This window comes from Candoia aspera, chromosome 12, assembly GCF_035149785.1.
Source record: "Candoia aspera isolate rCanAsp1 chromosome 12, rCanAsp1.hap2, whole genome shotgun sequence".
Classification (NCBI taxonomy): domain Eukaryota; kingdom Metazoa; phylum Chordata; class Lepidosauria; order Squamata; family Boidae; genus Candoia; species Candoia aspera.
The window spans coordinates 5,894,553-5,910,696 of NC_086164.1; the positions used below are offsets into that span (position 1 = coordinate 5,894,553).

At 42.9% G+C, this 16,144-nt stretch overlaps 1 protein-coding gene across 1 annotated transcript; it reads right to left on the bottom strand.

The window, feature by feature from the left end:
• Window positions 1-9,225: 9,225 nt before the first annotated feature.
• Window positions 9,226-15,766, bottom strand: STEEP1 (STING1 ER exit protein 1). The gene is made up of 7 exons (XM_063313539.1): window positions 15,614-15,766; window positions 14,599-14,716; window positions 13,083-13,124; window positions 12,406-12,544; window positions 11,645-11,734; window positions 10,489-10,581; window positions 9,226-9,658 (listed from the first exon to the last, which is right to left on the bottom strand). Exons 1-7 carry the CDS (start codon window positions 15,735-15,737, stop codon window positions 9,596-9,598), a joined length of 669 nt encoding a protein of 222 aa, XP_063169609.1. The 5' UTR covers window positions 15,738-15,766; the 3' UTR covers window positions 9,226-9,595.
• Between the last annotated feature and the right edge of the window lie 378 nt (window positions 15,767-16,144).

Consider the following 16,144-nt stretch of genomic DNA (forward strand, 5'->3'; position numbering starts at 1 on the left):
TATGCAACACAAGATGGTTTACAGAATCAGGGAGGAAATCTCTCAGATTAAGTTTGTTAGGACATAAATGCGAGAAAACCTGCCTTGGCCTGATGCTGCCCCACCACTAAGAAAACTGGTAAAATTATTCCAAAGTTTCTACTGTAAAAGGAAGAGGGATCAAAATACCCCATTGACGGTCACTTGGTAGATTTTCGCTTGACTTGTAGGCACTTCGGATTTCCAGTTGCTTAACCAAGAAACAAGGTAAATCAAAGCACTGACCAGATCCTTTTCACTAAATGTGTGCAGACTTTAAAAAAGACAATCTGAGGATCAAGATTTGGGAGCATTGTGCTGAACAAGGTAGGAGGATACCAGAAGTAGCCTACATTGACAAAAAATCAGGAGTCTGTCAGTGCTATTTTCAACCAACACATTCTATTAAAGGGCATAAGCTTTCCTGTGCTGCATCTCATTTTAGACTCCAATATAAAAAGAGTGAGGTTGCACATCACCCTAAGCCAATGTTGGCTTGTTGGCCTTTAGCTTAGCTTATTGTGTGAACCCACATGCTGTGGATTGGCAACCTGGCTTGATTGGCTCCATAGTATATGGCAGTGTTTCTCGACCTCAGCAACTTTAAGCTGTGTGGAGTTCAACTCCCAGAATTCCCCAGCCAGCATGATGGCTGGGGAATTCTGGGAGTTGAAGTCCACACAGCCTAAAGTTGCTGAGGTTGAGAAACACTGGTATATGCAGTAAATCTAGCCAGTTGCGGATCTTTTAACAAACCATGGTTTAGTGCAGTGTGTGAAAGATTGAAGGGGAACTCAGAGTTGTAGTCAAGAGTAAAGAGACCCATATTCCTGAAGACAGGAGATTGCTGCTGTGCCCAAGCCAGCTTCCATTTTTTTTCAAGCATTGTGCCTTAAATGTCATGAGTACTTCTGGCCCCCTCGCTCTACAGAGCTCAGCTTCAAATGGAGGTCACGTTAATTAAAGAAAACCACTCATTGGGGCTGTACAGGCTCAGCAAGGTGCACAGAGAGTATGGTACAGTCTGTAATTGCCTCTGTTGCCGGTTGCCCCGTGCCCCCCTATTATTTGTGCTTCACATAGCTCGCCCCAGAGTTTCACAGTTCTCGGGATGCTGGGCAACTCACCCGCATGGCTCCCTTCGAGAAGACCTTCCTTTGCTGCCTTGTGTTATCATGGCCATTTGGAAAGGAAGCTGTTCTGGTTCGAATTTCCAGTTAGACAAGTTCCCTTACTCTTTTCTCCCATGTTGTGATCTGTGATAGCAAGTGTCGTTTGTTAAAGGGAGCTACAGGGGGGAGGCAATTAATATTATCTGGATGCAGTGCTGAGAATTGTTTCGGGGGCTGAAGCCCCAGCAAATCTGTTTCAGCAAAAACAACGAAGCGTCTTAGGGCGTCTCAAAGACAAGCAATCTATTCTTGCACAGCATCAGTCCATTATAGGAGCAGTCCTCAACCCTCAGCTGGGGGCCCTAGGATATGTCAAGGGGGCCCAGGTGAAAAACACGTAACAAGGGGCCACGGGATGTGCTGAGGAGGCCACAGAAAAGCAAAGGGTATTATTCTGCAAAGACCGTCTTTATTCGAAATAAAAACGTATATTTTATTTACAAACCAAGTGTGTAAGTGGCAATCTTTTTCACTGACAATGGGACCTGAACAGGGGGGCCGCAGGAGAAAAACAAGGTTGGAAGGGGGCCACAGGGGAAAAAAGGTTAAAAAGCATGGCACCTGCAATGATATTTGATTTTTTTTTGCCGTGCCTTTGTCAAACCTAGTGGGTTACCGGAATGTGTTGACAATGATCTAACACAGTGTTTCTCAGTCTCTGCAACTTAAGATGTGGGGACTTCAAGTCCCAGAATTCCCCAGCCAGCAGTTGAAATCCACACATCTTAAATTTGCAGAGACTGAGAAACACTAACATATCCTCAGCCTTTCAACAGCCTACAAAATAGGCTATTCTGAAACTGGGGAGACTTCAGAGAGAGTAGCTCATCTGAGGCTATAACGTCATGGCTGAGTTGAAATCTTAACTGCAGAACACCTTGCTCTTCCGGTTTTTTGCTGAATGCCACACCACTTGTTGATTACAACATCTTTCCAATGGGTCACTCTTGGGCTGCCAACTTTAATCAGTAGAAAGGTTGGAATTTGAAGCATGCCATTGATTAAAACAGTGCTCTGACTAATTAAGCAGCAGAAACTGTATCTAATCAATTAACTCAAGGAATTGACTTAACATTCACACTAAGGTCTAATACAGGTAGTCCTCATTTAGCAACCACAATTGGGACTAGCAGCTTGGTCATTAAACAGAGCAGTCTCTAAGTGAAATCACAACTGTGATTTATTATCTTATTCCAGCTTTCCTTTGCTTTACAGACCTGGGAAGGTTGTAAATGCAAGGATTCATTGTCAAGTTACTTTTTCATCACCATCGTAACTGCAAACAGTCACTAAATGAGGCAGTCACTAAACAAGGACTACCTGTATTATAACACATCATTTCAAAAAAATCAAGGCTTAACATTATGTGTGAATGAAGACCTTAAGTTTTGCCTCAGTCTCTAATGGTTTAAAACTGAACGGATTCACTGGTCATGCTAGAAATGCTAAGAGTCGCTCACAGATACCCTTACTTAACTCGCAACCTGAAATGCTCACTTTTAGTAGGAATTTCCAACTTGCTGTACATGCATCTGTGGATCTGTCCCATGGTTTTCTATACTCCGTTGAAAAAAATACTATTTACCTATCTGAGAATAGATAGCCATCAAGTGTTCTTATACGAGGCGGTAGGCTGCTCTTAAATAGCGTGCGTCCTCTATGATTCGAGTATGTTGAAATCAGCTTTTTTTCTCTGTGTGTGTGTGTGTTCCCACTGGTCTCTCGTCCAACTTCTCTTTTCAAGTTGCGTTGCACAATCTTTTCCCATAGTGTGCCAGAAAAAAAAAAAGGAATGCTGAGTGATTCTTCCTTGAGCTACGTCTGGTAGTGGAAAGACACTTTTGCATTCACTCTCTTACTTCCTGGGTGAGTAAGAGCTCTCCAGTAGAAAAACTCCTGCTCCATTTCCCATGAAGGCTTTGAAAAGCTGACCCCTCCTAGGTTTTGGGATTGTCTGCTTCTTGCTGGAGTGAAAGAAGGATTAAATCTGAGGTCTCTGATGGTATTAGCACCACTGTGGTCAGAGTTGGATTATCCTATCCCCCAACCCTTTCTACTCCTTTTCACCTCTCAGTATGTAAGGTAAAGGTAAAGGTTTCCCTTGACGTAAAGTCCAGTCGAGTCCGACTCTAGGGGGCGGTGCTCATCTCCGTTTCTAAGCCTTGGAGCCGGCGTTGTCATAGACACTTCCGGGTCATGTGGCCAGCATGACGACTCGGAACGCCGTTACCTGCCCGCCGAAGCGGTACCTATTGATCTACTCACATTTGCATGTTTTCGAACTGCTAGGTGAGCAGGAGCTGGGACGAGCAACGGGAGCTCACCCCGCCGCGCGGTTTCGAACCGCCGACCTTCCGATCGGCAGCTCAGCGGTTTAACCCGCAGCGCCACCGCGTCTCAGTATGAGGACCAGTAAAAAGGAGAATAAGATCCACTTCGAGAAGTCCCATTTTTTCAGGAACACTCTAAAATTTTACCCTTCTCCTTGAGAGCAAGAATAGCTAATTATCCATCCAGATAAACAGTTCACCCAACATGGTGGAACCAGAAGACTTAGTTCAGTTCCAAATACTCCCCGGTTCTTGGAGTTAAACTTAAAACAAGGCACCCTTAGTTAGTTGTCAGGGTTTATTAACTGAATTAGGGTGTTCACAAACTGGTGAACAGGGTCCAACATGACACACTCGGAGGACAGGCAGTTGTAAACTTACAACATGGAAAGCACTTTGACCAAAGAGTTTGGCAGATGAATATGGGAGAGAAGCACATGGTTGAATGATCGTCAAGCCTGTGGCAAAACCCCACAATACTTGGAAAGTTTGCATGGGTTCAATGGCAAAGAAAGTCACGTTGCTCGGAGCTGATGTCACTGCGATCTAGTAGCTGATAATGCTGGGACGAAGGCTGAAAAAAAAGGCAACCTGTTTAGAAACTGTACCTGATTAGAAATCAGAGTGTGCCTAGAACAAGGTTGATAAGGCCTTTTCAGGACTATACCATTACACAGAAAATTTGGGACTTTGTTTTTACACATGATAACGGCAGCAAGACTTTTGTACGCACAGTGGTGGAAGGACTCACAAACCCCTACAGTGGAAGAATGGACAGTGAAATTAATGGAGCTGGCAGAGAAGGCGAGACTGACTGCATTGATTAAAGAAAATAATTTGTAATTAAATTTGAATAATAAATCAATAAATTAATTTATCTAACTTCGTTTCTACTTGGAAATCACTTCTGGACTTTTTGCTAGAAACTGAAAAAGAGGAAGCTTTGATTTTGGGATTTGACACTTGGGATTGCATAAGAAGATAGAAATAATGTGTTCTAGAGGCTATCAGAAAGAAGGCAAAGCTGAACATCTTGCTTTCCACACCTGAGGACATTCTGTTCTGATCTCTCTCTCTCAACATTTGGTCTCTCATATGTGATTGAGCTTCACACTTTGGTTTAGACCAGACTGAACCAGACAGAGAATCCCTTTTCTGAAGCTGAAGCGACGAACCTGTTGAACAAGTAGCCAAGTCCTTCCGAAACCTGCATTCTTTCAGCTGCCCAAATGTTTCCAGCTTGGATGGATGGTTTCAAGATATGAAGTCGCATATATGGAGTTTGTAGGGTTTGAGAATATGTGAAGAGGTGGAGTTTGAGAACACCATAATCTCAGAGGTCTCCTTTAATCCAAACACCAGCCCTGTTGATTTTGGAATTTATGTTGGATGACTCCAAACTTTTTACAGCAAGGGTCTTTCAGTGACCTAGTTATTTCATTTTTTTGTTCATTCTGTCATAATTAAAATACCACTTCTTTATTCATGCCTTTTCTTTCTTCCATGATTCAAAAGATGTAACTTAGTGCCTGTAGGGGCCCACTATACTGTAAACCATGGTTTACAAATGACTGCATCTGGATTCCCACAACCTGCAAAGCCCAACTCAACCAAAGCATTGTGATGTGTCAATCCTGCCAATTTGTGGCATCCCCACTAAAGCTTCATGTAGTTGGTTTGGTTCTGGCGTGGTCTGCTGCATGAACAATGACTTGAAGGCGCATACACACACACGCACACACAAGCATGCACACACTCACGCTGCATGAACAGTCCACTTGTGGTATATTCAATAAACCCTATTGAAAGAATTCTCAGTGCAATGGGCAAATACTGTCAATGTTAACCCTTGATCTGTACAATCAAAATCCAACCATTCTAGCAACTATATTAAGAGATCTTTCTGATGCTGCTATAATTTCTTCAGCTACCTGGCCATTATGTAAAAGGGGCCTTTAAAAAAAAAACGGAATGGCACAATTTGCACAGTTGACTTCACCTAAATGACAAAGTCCAAACAAAATCCTGATCAAGACTTTCATGGGCTATGCTATTTCCAGACTGCAGGTAGACATCCTACCATCCCCTTCCTATCTAAGATTAGCACACTGGGGAAAAGTTACTTGGTGCCAACATTTTCTTCTGGGGAATTCTTTCTGTCCATGTCCAGCAGTGATCTTTGGGTGGAGGCCTTCAAGCCCCTTTAAAAAAGTGGCACTTTCAAGAAATACTGGATGAAGATTATATCCTAAAGATATTAAAGAAGAAATTACTGATGTGAAAGAAAATATCTTGGAAGATTTACAAGATAAAGAGAGTAAAATAATTTTGCCTGATGCAGAAATTAAGAATTTGCAGAAGTACTGGAAAATTTAAAGAAAGGGGGGCTATAAGACAGAGAAAATAACTAAACTGGAAATACAAATGGCAAGCCAAGAAATTGACTTGGATAAGGACTTTTTACTGGAGTTACAAAAGAAGTTGGTTAAAGTCATGAAGAAATCTTTGAGATGGGAAAAAGAAAAAATGGAAGAGAGGTCAAATCCTACAACAGCATCTGAATGAACTAAAGGTTAAGATTGTTAGAAGCAAAAGGAAGGAGTACAGAGTTGGTTTGTCTGATCAAGATTAAAATAAGATATGTTTGTATAAATCTGGGATCCCTTTATGGACATTTTGCTGACACTGAAATGTTAATGATTTATGGATTTGCATATGGATAAAGGATGGATTATGGGAAGAAGCATGGGAAAGTTATAGGGGGTGATGAATTATTAAGTTTGTACTTGGAGGAAGTTAGGAACTTGCTTCTTTATATTTCTTTTTTTTTTCTTATTCTTTTCTTTTTTTCTGTACACCTTTTTTCTAGTTTTTCTTTACTTTACTTTCTTTCTGAGTTTAGTTTGTATTTTCTTCTACTATTTTTACAAAAACTTTCAAAAAATATTACCTAAAAAAAGAAGAAGAAATACTGGAGGCTCCTGAACTGGTCTCTGGTCAGATGTGGGCAAAGCACCCCACCCCGCTGTTGCAAGTGGGAAGCACAGCGCAGGCTACTCTGCAAGAGCCCAGCTCCTGCCTTCTTCCATTGTTGTAAAAACGACCTTGAAACCATAAAGGTGCTTCCCCGTTTTTTTCCTCCCTTTCATGTCACTTGACTGAAGGTCACCCAGTGGCTGAGACAGCTTTCCTCCTGTTCGTGGATTTCCTTTTAAGGAGATCTGTGAAAGCAGGAAGCATTTTTTTCTTCACAGCTTGATTGGTCGAAGCTCCACCTTAGTTTGTGTCATCAATGCCCAGGGAACTTCTGCCCGGAACAGGCCAAGTCTTGTAATGACATGTGAAGGAGTTAAAAGAAAGGCCCACCTTCTTAGGAGGAATCTCTGAGTAACAAACTGCAGCGCATTCCAAACTGAACCGTTTTTTACCCTTTGGCAAGTAGCCATGGCTCTTCTGTAATATTAATTTCTTGGTGAGGTTCTGTAATGGTTGCCTATTCTAAAACACCATCAGACTCATGAGCAGGAATTCAAAGATATCTGATTTATTAAAGAATAGTATGCAGGATCACAGAGAAAGCTGAGAATGATGAAAGCGCGCCAAATTCAAACTAAAAACCCTCGGTGCAAACGAAATCCCTCCCCCCGCAGAGTCTTCCCAAGTTCACAATCCCAGGTGCTCCTAACGGCTTCTGATGGTCTGCGGGAAAAGTCCTTGAGCAGAGAACATAACCCAAACACATTCCATTGAAATGGACACGGATACAGAGCTTGGTACAAGGTTTCACAGCAGCTCCCTCCCAAACAGAAATGCGTGTCAGCGCCATGGCATGTGAAACGTTACGATGTATACTGCACATTGAAACAGTGAACATGACAGGTTCTCACTGGTTTCCAACCCAGAGACATTCGAATGCAAAGCATACATTCTTTCTCTACGTTATTAGAGTCGAGTGACGAATTCTGAGCCTCACCTAGCGGACTTCAAGGTGGCACTCACCCTGACCCCTATTCTAAGCCCTGGCTTGCTTAAGAAGCTACAGTGATCTGGAGTTGCAACCCATGCCAAGCCATCAATTAGACCTGCCAGTGGCTGGTGTCACATATCTTTCTATATACGCTAAAACTCTCGTGTCTGTTTGATACTTCATAACCTTTAGCTGGGCAAAACGGTACATCTCAGGGCAACAGTTTTTGAACCAAGGTACCTCAAATGGGCTAACTTACAGAATGTGTCCAAAATCTGGGACCCATGACTCCTATGGAATAGACATTTGGCAGATTTTATAAAACATTTTATGACATAAAAATTATAATGAAACATGTTGTGATGTAATGCAAAATGTCCTAAAACCTTTCCTCTTGTCAACTGCTGATGTGTGACTGAGCCATAGAGTTCAACATTGGCTACTTTCAAGGCAGATACATCTCTAAATGACTCCCTGAATTTTTAAGAACTTTTCCAGTACATTAGAAGCTCTGCCGTTGTTGAAGGCATTGAAGAATCCGGTAAGGAAATATCTCTGAAACGATGACCCAACAGGTCACGGGTTGGCTAATATTAAGTGAAAACTAACAAACCACATTATAACTTGAACAGATGGAAGAAGCTTAATCTTGCAGGGCTGTTAGGAAGATGTAACTCACACCCACCTTGAGCCAAACAGAAGGGGAAAATGCAGCTCTTAAGGAAAAGTGTTTCTGTGCCCTGAAGTCCTTTGGATTTCAGGTCACCAACAGGTCTGAATATTGTACTATTTCAACGTTTAGGGATGAAGTCGCTGTTTAAACTGCTAATGGCAGCACAATCCATCCTCAAAAGGAACACTTCTAGAGACTCAGGAACTCACAGGCTTTGCAAAAGCTTAACAATAAACCCAGTGCAATTACACCCACTTAGCTTCAGTCATGAGCACCCCTAGAATATCAAGGATGAGATTTTTGAAAGGACCCCAGCACTTTAAACCAGCAACTTGTCTCTTGTTGTGATGGGGCAGTTGAGCTGTCTTTCCACCAGAACTCGAAACTTGACTGAGTTTTTCAGCTGCTTGTCACTTGCAGCCCTCTGCTGGCCAAACACTGCTATTGCAATACATCTGGGTAGAAATGGCACGTCTTTGACGGGGCTAACCGTCTGCCAGCCTCTTTTGACATACGTATATAAATAAGCAGTGAAATGCAGAGTATGGTAACACCTCCATCTTCTTGACTGAAGCAATTTGGAGAATTTCACTTACAATTTCTGCAGGCTGTCTCGAATCACATTCTCTGTTAAACTAAAGGCACAGATCTTCATGTCACTTAAAAAGACTTTTAACAGATATTTTTGGCACATGAGTTTAATGGTCAGTCATTTAAATTTAATTCTTAATGGTTATATCAGTGTGCAAGCAGAAGCAGCATAAATTAATACATGACATGAAAGAGAATATAATTGAAATAAGCCACTTTGAATAGCATATTGTGCTGGGCTCACACACACGACACTAAGCCATGGTCTGTTTAACGTCTGACATTTTTGAAACATTCCCAGTCTGGTCTATGGCTTTGGTACTCCTAGAGGCCTCCCATCCAAGTTGTACCCAGCCTGACCCTGCTTAGCTTCCAAGACTAGACAGTCATGTGATACACTGAACCAGTCTACACAGCAAATTCCAGCAGCTAAAGGAATGACAATCACATGAAAATAATTATTTACCAAATAATTTATTTTTCTGTATTGGTTTCTATCTCACCAGAATTTTATATACATATGAAAATATACAAATAAAAAAAAACCCTATACAAATGGGCTAATGCTCCTAACACACATACATTTTATAACTTCTTGCAAAACTGAATAAAGCAAATTACAGCAGGATACTTCTCAGAAACTTGAAAAGGCCTCAAAGAAAATTAAAATCTAGGATACAGGCAATAAGTTAGAAAAAACTGGAAGAGAAACAGAGCATTCCTGTTTGCCAGCCTTAGATCATTCGCTGCATGTTCATGAACGCAGCCAGATTTCTTAGGACAAACCAGAAAGGAGACAAAATGTTGTGGGTTGCTTTTCTTCCGTTCGCCAAAGATGAACATCTTATTTGAACTGATTGTCAATGAGCGTGCCTTTCATTTTGGCCTTCTTGGCTTCCAGCTCGGCCTGATTGAATTAAAAAATAAAATGGAAAAACAAACATTAAATAAATATTCTTACTAACATTAATTCTTAATAGTTATATCAGTGTGCAAGCAGAAACAGCATAAATTCATACGTGATATTAAAGAGAAATATCATTGAAATAAGCTCAGCTGGCCTCTCTCTTACATCAAAAAGTGAGACCTTTGGATTAAACTAAACTCCATCACCTTCTGCAAAGCTGAGGCTTTTGCGGGGAGATGGGCGGTAATAGAAATGTGAATAATAACTAAATAAATAAAGCTGAGAAACCTGCAGCCTCCCAACGTGCTGCAGAACTTCCGTTCCAAGCCATGATCACTGATTCAGTAGGCTGGAGGTAAAACATCTGGAAGGTCAAGTTACTCCACCCTTGTTCTACTATAAATTTTCATATCATGAGCTCTTCTGGAGCTTCTCCAAGGCTTGCTTATTCAGATGTGGAGGAAAAGGTGCTGATTTAAAGTTTTTCGGGAATCTTGAATCACCGCCCTCACATCCCTTTGCTCAGGTTGGGACGTAAGACCGCTACCCCAAAACCACAAGAAACACCAATGCCTCTTTTATCAACTGAGAACTAGTCAGGTCGTCCAGCTACAATACGTTGGTGATATTTCAGGTTCTTTTTGATCAGTGGCTGCTTTATTAAACAAACTTTTCACAGCATACGACAAGACAAATGTCCTCAGATCTACAAGGATTTTAAGGCATGTTATTTAGAGAGAACATGAGTCAGTTTCCACCAGAATCTGAATGGGTGCATCAAGCCTATACAAGAAATGGAAAAATGAGAGGGACGAAAGAAACAGACTCACCAGTTCTTGCAGCCGTCTCTTGCTCATCCCTTTTCTTTCCAGCTGCTTCTCGATCACTTTGGCGTTTTGAGCATATGAATCAGCAATCTCTCGCTGAAAAACACACCGTGAGAAGGAATTAGATTAAATGCTGGTAGCGCCAGCAGAAGAGAAACACACAAAGAACAGCCTAGGATAAAAAGTAATGCCACGATTTAATAGACCAACTGGGTGTTGGAATTACCAGGGATCAACTCAGTATTGTCTCATAAGCATAATGGGGTCGCTCTAGAAAATCGCATCTCTATTGTGCTTGTGGGATGTCACATGGATCATCTGACTTCCTCTTCCTCCTTCTTCTTGGGCTTGGGGATTAACAGTCTCCATTACCCTTCTGGCAGACATGCAAGCAGGAGGTGCTGCAGAATGCAGCTCCTCACCCTTTCTATTCCACACAGAAAGTGTCTACAAAGAACCAGTGATGATTAAGTGCTTTCTACTATGAATCTACTTGTATCCAGATCTGCTGAATAAAAGTAAGCTATCTCTATTTTTCTTCATCTAACTACAGTGTGAAGACCGAATATATTTCTGAACGTAATTAAGCTTAATGTGCAAGATTGCTGTTAGCTGCTTGGAGTTCTTTTACTAACTTTTAAAAACTCCATCACTGGGGGCATGTCTCTTATAGCTGAATGTCTGTTAAATCCAAATGTCCATTAAAATCCAAATGACCTAATTAATGACGTGTCAATTTACAGCATTTTGCATAATTTGTGTAACTATGTAATTGATGTCATTTGCATTGTAAATCTAGCCACCAGGATGTGTAAACTACGTTTTATACGGCTTAGGACTTCATATGAACTTAGCCAGTTAGTCAATAAAAGTTACCATGCAAACCATGATTAAGCATGGAATGCTTTAATGTGATGTGGGAAGCAATGTGACTAACCCAAAACTGCCCACTAAGTTGGACAAGGATTTCTACACTAGTTTCTTAAGTCACTAGACACCACTCTGGTATCATTCTGAGAAGGAAGAGAGAGAGGCTAGAACCTGCAGAAGTAGGGAGGTTTCATAATGTTCGGAAGCTACTGGCCAATCCTTGGTTTCAAATATCCAGACAACCTAGATCTCCCCTGTCACCCTCGAGAAAGGTATGGAAGAACCTCACCGCTTCAATCTCTTCTTCTTCTTCATCAATAGTGGAGACAGTAACTGAGCTGAACTTGCCCATGTCTTTGGTCCGTTTGGTCATCATAACCTTAGAAGAAGAGAATTTTTAAAAAAATACTACGTGTGCTTCAAGCCTGGGGCTTAGCAAATGTAAAAGGTGACTCTCTTATCTTTCACATATCTGGAAAATGCTCTTCTGAAGTTGAATACTAAGAAAAGGAAGGCAGATCTGTCCTATAACTCATGTGCTGGAGTCTCAATCTTAGAACAGGGACCGTAATTTGCAGATCACCAGCCATGTGATCCACTTACTTCCAAGACCTCAGGATTTATCACTCTGTTAACTTGTGGCCCTCAGCCCCCAAAACTAATGCTTTAAAAAAAAAATTGGCTGACGACTGAGGTGGGTTAGGTGAACTGAGGCTTACTGAGTCATGCTCTTGGGGTTGAGAAAAGGAAATCAAATTGAAGGATGTATCCTCTGATAAAAATATGATAAAAGTTGGTCAAACACTGTATTGGGTAACAAATATACAAATGAAGTGACTGCACACAGTCCCTTGCTCTCAAGACCAAATATTTCAGAACTTCCTGGAATAAGAAGAGCCTTGTGAGATCAGGCCAAGCAGATGCCACCAGGGAGCTCAGAAGCTCATCCGAAGAGCATGGCATTCTCTGCCGGAACAGTTGGCAGCCAAAGGCCTACTCCCTACCTGAGCTCCTCTCCCCACACTGCAAGAGAAGTCTCTGTTTCTATACCTTCTTAGGGGGCTCTTGCTTCTGGGTGTAGATGTTGGTTTTCCCAAAGCCTTGTCCAAATTTGACCACAGCACCATCAACAATGAATGTCACTGGAGCATTCTTCTGCTGGTGTTGGTAAAAAAGGAGCAAGCCACACCTGGAAAGAAAGCAACCACTTGTTTTTCTTCCCACCTCTAATTTAAAAAAACACCCCGAAACATCTGCCTGAATTTGGTATTTTCAGCTCAATTCAACTGCTAGATTAAGCCTGAGTGTGCCATAAGTTGCAACCATTTCACCCTTCCCCAGTCTGGTCCTACTTGTTAACTTGGATTTTTTAAAATAGTTTTTATTGTTGTAAGCTGCTCAGAGTCACTTGCTGAGATGGGCGGCTATAGAAATAGAATAAATAAATAAATTTCAACTCCCAACAACCAGCAGTCCGATTTATACAGAAGATACATAACTGGGGATGCAGAAAAGTTTGCATTAGAATCTCCTGGATGCCAGTGTGATGTCTTAACCACTACATCACACAGGATCTAGATAGCTTTATTTTTTTGTTCCAGAGAAATATTTGGATGCACTAATTTACCAGATCACAATGGCCTCAACAGGCTGTATATTCTTTTATCATAGGAAATAAGATTTGTTGACTGTTTTGTCTTCTGAACACTTCCTCTCAAATTACTTACTTTCCACATTTTTTCCTGTACTGTCGTTCAATGCCTTCTGGCCTGGGGAAGAAAAATAGTAAGTAAGCTATACCTTGCTTAATCATGGTTTGTTGCAAAAAAAAAAAAGCCATTGTTGGTTGGGATTATATAGCCTGAGAAGCCATAAACCCCAGCTGATAAACTGCAAACTGAGATGGCTGGGTCCAACAACCCAACGTATTAAGCCAAACAAACCACACTTCAATGCATGCAATATATAAATCCAGTTTGTTGGAACAAATTACATCAGTCATAGGTGCCGCTTCTTGAAGAGTGAAACAGGACCAGTCTAAAAGCAGATACCAACTGAAACCAGCATGTAAATGTACCACCTAATTCTGCTTCAAATTCAGGGAATATCTTTACAGAAATGAATATTAGGCAAAAAGGTGAAAAACTGTCTAATTCTATTCTTACCATGGCTCAACTTATTATTGTTGCCAACTGGGAGAAATTTGAGATTAGATTTTAAAACTCGGTACTCTAAATTATGGGACATGGCACTATCTGAAAAAATAACTTCTAATGCTAATGTTTCAAAGGGAGTCATGAACCCAAACCTATTTTTGCCAGTATAGAATAAACTATTTGTTTATACAGTACTTTAAATCTTGATATAGATAATTTACCCTCATATTCATTATTGAGGGATAATTTACCCTCAAACTTTTCAGATTTGGAGTTTTTAGAGAGAATCTCCCTTAGCAGTTTTATTCATATAAGAAAGTTAAAATATTTAATGATACTAAAGACCAGTATCAAAGGGACGCGGTGGCGCTGCGGGTTAAACCGCTGAGCTGTCGATCGGAAGGTCGGCGGTTCGAAACCGCGCGGCGGGGTGAGCTCCCGTTGTTAATCCCAGCTCCTGCTCACCTAGCAGTTCGAAAACATGCAAATGTGAGTAGATCAATAGGTACCGCTTCGGCGGGAAGGTAACGGCGTTCCGAGTCGTCATGCTGGCCACATGACCCGGAAGTGTCTATGACAACGCCGGCTCCAAGGCTTAGAAACGGAGATGAGCACCGCCCCCTAGAGTCGGATTCGACTGGACTTTACGTCAAGGGAAACCTTTACCTTTACTTTAAAGACCAGTATCAGTATTAATGTTATATGTGAATCATTGTTTTAACTAATATATTTTTCCATGCTAGCTTATTTTTCTGTGTGACTCCTTTTTTTAAAATGTAGTTAAGATTATCTTTTAAAAAAAATAGAAATAGTATTACCTAGCAAATAACAACAAATGTTCAAGCCATTTTAATATTACATCTTCCTCCTTTGAAGCCTTCCTGTAAAGTAACAAGGGGGCCAATGGAGAAAATGAAGATGGAGACACCCCCTTCCAATATTTCATGTGAAAGGTGAAGTCCCTTAAGTTGAACAACTCCATCAAAAGCAGAGGTTGTTTCTGAAGTGGCATGTCTTTGATTTTGGCCACGGCTAGGGGCCACGGGCTGCTAATCCCTGGCAATAGGGCTTTGTGGAGCCTTCCTACCTGCGCAGGTAAACATTTTCCTCTTCTTCCGTGTTACAGAATTTGTGGGCATGTTTGACAGCATCAATGACTCTGGCCCGATCACGGGGTCTCATGGGCAGCTTCTCAAGCTGACAGTCTGTAGGAAAAATAATAATAATAATAATAATTAAAAAAAAACACATCAGGAAAGTAAATCTAAACCTCAGGATCAAGGCTGTCGGAGGTCCCTAGAAGATTAAACTAATAAACACTTACCTCGATATCGAATCAACATTTGAATCACATTTTATATAGAAGTTTGTTTCTATATAAAACACCAACCACAAAACATTTGATAAAATGAATTACCTTCTAACCTGGAAACAATCAAGCAGATCTTAATTTTACCCAAAGTTTCCTTACAGCAGTGGTGTCTGAACAATATTTGGCAACCTTTTTTGAAGTTTCCAAGGATTTGTTGACCAATAAGAAAAGTTCACCGATAAATGGAGCTCATTTACAAGAAGAGCGGGGGATATTAATACTGTGAATGATACATTGGACAGCTCAGCTGATGATGGGGTTGATTCATGTCTCCCTCCCAAAACACTTCAATATCAGGATGGGCAATACCTGCCTTAGCCCTGAAGGCCGCAATGCTCACCCCCAAATCAGCAAATGAGGACGGCTGTTACTGACTAGCACGAGTTGGAATTAGGGAAGAGGCACCCGCGGGTGGACTGCAACTCCCATCATCCCTCAGCAGCGACCCCGGGGCTGCACACACCTGGCGGTCCAAGCTGGGCTGAATCCTTCAAATCCCACCTGGCGGCGCGGAACTGTGGGAGTCGCAGTCCTACCTTTTCGAGCCGCCCCAACGGCTCGGCCCGTCCAGCGGGTGCGTAATGCCCAACGCTCGGGGGAGCGCCGGGGGGCTGCCGGGCGCCCTGGCCGAGCAGACGGGAGGAGAGGCGAGGAGAGGAGGAGAGGAGAGGAGGGGTGGGGGTCGGGTAGGGTGGGGGTCGGGTCCGCCCCCGCCCCTTCCTCAGCTCACCCAGGACCAGCACCATCTGCCCGCAGAGGCAGTAATACACGTGCAGCGGCTTCTCGCCATCGTCGTATTCCTCGCGGTCGCGCGTGTCGGAGCACACCACGGAGCGAGAGACCACTTTGGGCATGGCGGCGCTGGGCGATCAGGCGCGCTCCGCTCCGCTCCGCCCCGCCCGTCCGCCTGCCTGCCGGCCTGCCTGCCTGCCGCGGGGTCGGCTCCGCCTTCGCCCGGGCTGGGGCTGGAACCGCCAGCGGAGCGAGCCAGCCCGCCCTCCCCGGCTCCGCCCGCTCGCCCTGGCCAGCTGGAGCGCGCCGGCCCTTGCTCGCAGAGAGGGGGCAAGGAGAAGCCAGCCGGGGGGCGCAGAGCGGGGGCCGAACGAGCGTGAGAACCGAGGCTCCGGGTCCCCCAGAGCGCCGGCGCGTGTAGGATGCGGGCGCCCCCCCCCCGCACGACCGAGATGCGCCCCGGTGACCTTGATGGCGCGGTCCCCCGCTATTGTTCGCTAATCTGGTGGCTCTCTTAAGGCGGGCGGCT

Excerpts from the sequence above, each read along its gene's own strand:
- STEEP1 (XM_063313539.1), bottom strand. The coding sequence starts at position 15,737 with ATGCCCAAAGTGGTCTCTCGCTCCGTGGTGTGCTCCGACACGCGCGAC. Across the intron at positions 13,125-14,598 it reads GAAAATGTTTACCTGCGCAG|GCCAGAAGGCATTGAACGAC; the intron begins GTAGGAAGGCTC and ends TTTCTTCCCCAG. Across the intron at positions 11,735-12,405 it reads AGCAAGAGCCCCCTAAGAAG|GTTATGATGACCAAACGGAC; the intron begins GTATAGAAACAG and ends TCTTCTTCTAAG.